The sequence below is a fragment of the Geospiza fortis genome, unplaced genomic scaffold (genome assembly GCF_000277835.1).
Source record: "Geospiza fortis unplaced genomic scaffold, GeoFor_1.0 scaffold41, whole genome shotgun sequence".
In the NCBI taxonomy this organism is placed as follows: Eukaryota; Metazoa; Chordata; class Aves; order Passeriformes; family Thraupidae; genus Geospiza; species Geospiza fortis.
The window spans coordinates 14,362,576-14,365,324 of record NW_005054299.1 but is presented as its reverse complement, the minus strand read 5'-3'; the positions used below and the strand labels follow the sequence as shown (position 1 = coordinate 14,365,324).

The 2,749-nt window shown below is 40.3% G+C and overlaps 1 protein-coding gene across 2 annotated transcripts in view; it reads right to left on the bottom strand.

Moving 5' to 3' along the window:
- ZBTB18 (zinc finger and BTB domain containing 18) overlaps positions 1–2,151 on the bottom strand; it is a 6,169-nt gene extending 4,018 nt beyond the window's left edge. Inside the window, exon 1 of one of the 2 annotated variants that reach the window (XM_005416231.2) lies at positions 1,933–2,151. In XM_005416231.2, coding sequence (XP_005416288.1) covers positions 1,933–1,945 — 13 coding nt within the window. In that variant the 5' untranslated portion in view covers positions 1,946–2,151. Of the gene's footprint in view, positions 1–716; positions 1,906–1,932 lie in introns of those variants that run through there. The other variant, XM_031059766.1, reaches the window with a different exon arrangement.
- Between the last annotated feature and the right edge of the window lie 598 nt (positions 2,152–2,749).

The following is a 2,749-nucleotide window of genomic DNA, read 5'->3' as shown; positions in this document are numbered from 1 at the left end:
ACATTTAGGATTTCCTTTCTGTGGTAAATAAGCTGGTCTAGTGAGAGCATAGGTACATCTGCAATTTTTTTAGAAGTATCACTGCTGTTCATAAAATCTGTTCAACAGTTTGTTTTTTTTTTTTTTTTTTTTTTTTTAAGAGAACTTCCTCCAGATTGAATCCCTAGGAGGGCAAAGCCCCCTCCCTCCAAAAAAAAAATTTTTTTTAAACACTAAGTTTGAGAGATCACGGAAGTAGCAGAAAAAACATACCAGATCATCTACCTTCTTTTTGAAGTCAAATTGTAGTAAGAGGAGAGGTACATGAAGAAATAATAAATACCCTAATCTGTATACCCAAGTCTAACATTCATAAAAGACAAAAAATATTTACATGTATCAATTTATATCAACAGCAAAAATGAACATTTCTACAAATTTAGTTCATGTGGTTTTCTTCTCGTAGTAAGTACAGGTTTTTTTAAGGTTTTAAACCTTTTCCACACTGTACAATAGAACATGAACATTTTTTCCCAACATGCAGAATATACAAAAGAAAGCTAACAACCAAAACGCCAACAAGCACCACTTCCCCAGTGCAGAAGGACAGAAATTTCCCTCCCCTCCCACACCAGGCAGAGTTTGCAGTACTAAGCTTTAAAAAAAAAAAGTCATTCAACCATTCAACGTGAGCGTGTGTCCACGTTTAGAAAGAGTATCCCAAGTACTGTTCTTACCCAAGTGTTTTTTATTTGCCTTCCTTGATGATAAAGACAAAATAAACTTAAAAAAGAAGTAAAGAAGTCAAAAATCAAATTGAAAGTAAAATCTTTAAAAACCTATGTTAATCTATTCTTCTGTGATTGATAGCAATGGTCTCCCAAACCATCTAAGCAGATCGTGACTCTCCAGGCTGGCAAATATTATTGAAAAACCCTCATCCCTTGCAAACCAAGATGTACTAAAACTTACAACACAACCCCTACTATATTCTGTAAAATACCATTGCTAGAGTAAAGCATGAAGATTTACAATACAATCACTTTAAGTGCCCCACAGCCAACATCAATCCTAATCCTTAAGAGGGCTAAAAATAAAGATTGGAGGGCAGCTCACAAGGTAGCTGTGATCAAATTAGGAGGCTGAAAGGACAGAGAGGGACGAAGAAGGAAGCTTATAAACATCTGATCCAGCTGACTGTGGCCATATGGCAGCTGCTGCCCAGATAAAGAGATTAAGAATAGAGGAGTGCGATTACAGCTGTCTGGCCAATTCAGGCAGCTCAAATCTACAAGTTCTAAATTAGTCGCAAATACAAAAACTCCTTCAAATAATTATTGCTACACTAAATAAAAGATTTCAAATGCTACATGCAAGGAAGAAAAGAGGAAACCAGTCAAGCCATTCTCCCGGGTACAAAAGTTTTTAAACACATAGCTGATTTCTATCTTTCAGAAGCACTACAGCTGTATGCTACTACATTTCTGAGCTACTGGATATTTAACCATGTAACTAAAGACTTCCCTACAAACACATTTTAGCCAGGAAGGTCCTTTTGTAAAAACGCACACTCTTGTATATTTCATTAAAATCCCTGTAAAGTAATTTAAAAGATGCAAGACAAAAACATAAAGCAAAACTCTCTTTAGGCTTGCCACTAAATCCATTGCAGTTTTGGTCTCAGAAATTCAGGATGAACTTGCTCTCTCCTTCTTCCAAACCAAGACATTCCCACAATATGCATGAAAGTTAATGCTAACAATGTGCCCAAGAACTGATACTCTCCAACTGTAGTCCAAGCCTTTTGACTAAGTCCACTTATCTATTTAATACTCAATTTCATATATTACCTCTAAACTTGGTTAGAAAAGTAATGTGATTTTTTTTTCTAAAATTCAATAAACAACACACCAAAACAGAAATATGCTGTATCTAATCTATTGCTACTCCTACCTTTAGTACACATAAACCTGATTAAGTCCTTTCCTCTGAGTCTTGCTGGCTCCAGGTCTGTTAGATCGGTGGAAAAAAAGCAGACTAGGAGAGACAGATGCAAAGTGGAGATGATGTTAGAGAGGAATGAGATACCTTCTCCACACACAGATCTGCACACACTAACTCCCTGTCTGTGTGTTAGAATAAAAGGCTGAGGGATGGCAGGCTGTCAGCTGCTCTGACATCATGTTCAGATGGAAATGCTACCTCCAGCTGTGCTCCTTTTAATGCCATATGCTACTCCTCTACACTCCTGCCACCAGCTTTTTCTTAGGAGAACTTTTCTCTTCTGTTAGTATAAACAAAATACTTCAAAGTCTCTTTTTTTCAAACTTTCTAACAGGGAGGAAAAAAAAAAAGAAAATCCTAAACATATGGGGCTTTACTGTATGTGCAGCATAGCAACACTTCTGCCTCAACTTGGAGGTCCGCTTTACGTGCTGACAGAGTACCCCAGCCACGGGGTTACCCCAGAAAGCCACACCGGCTCGGGGTTTTACTAAGCCCAGGGGTTCATTTAAAAGCAGAAATTAACCGGACCTATTTACCACCTCACAGCTCCCCGCTCCGCCGCCGGTCCTTTCAGTTCCAGCGCTTAAGGCAGCGCCAAGTGACACCGAGCACCAACTCTGGCTCCTTTAGAGCCGCCGAGCAGCTTCCCTGGCCGGGGCACTGCTGCGAGCGCTCGGCTCGGCTCCTGCACCGCGCTTCCCCCGGGGGACCGGGGCTGCCCGGGAGCTATTTGACCGCGGCGGCGCCAGGACGCGGGTCCCCG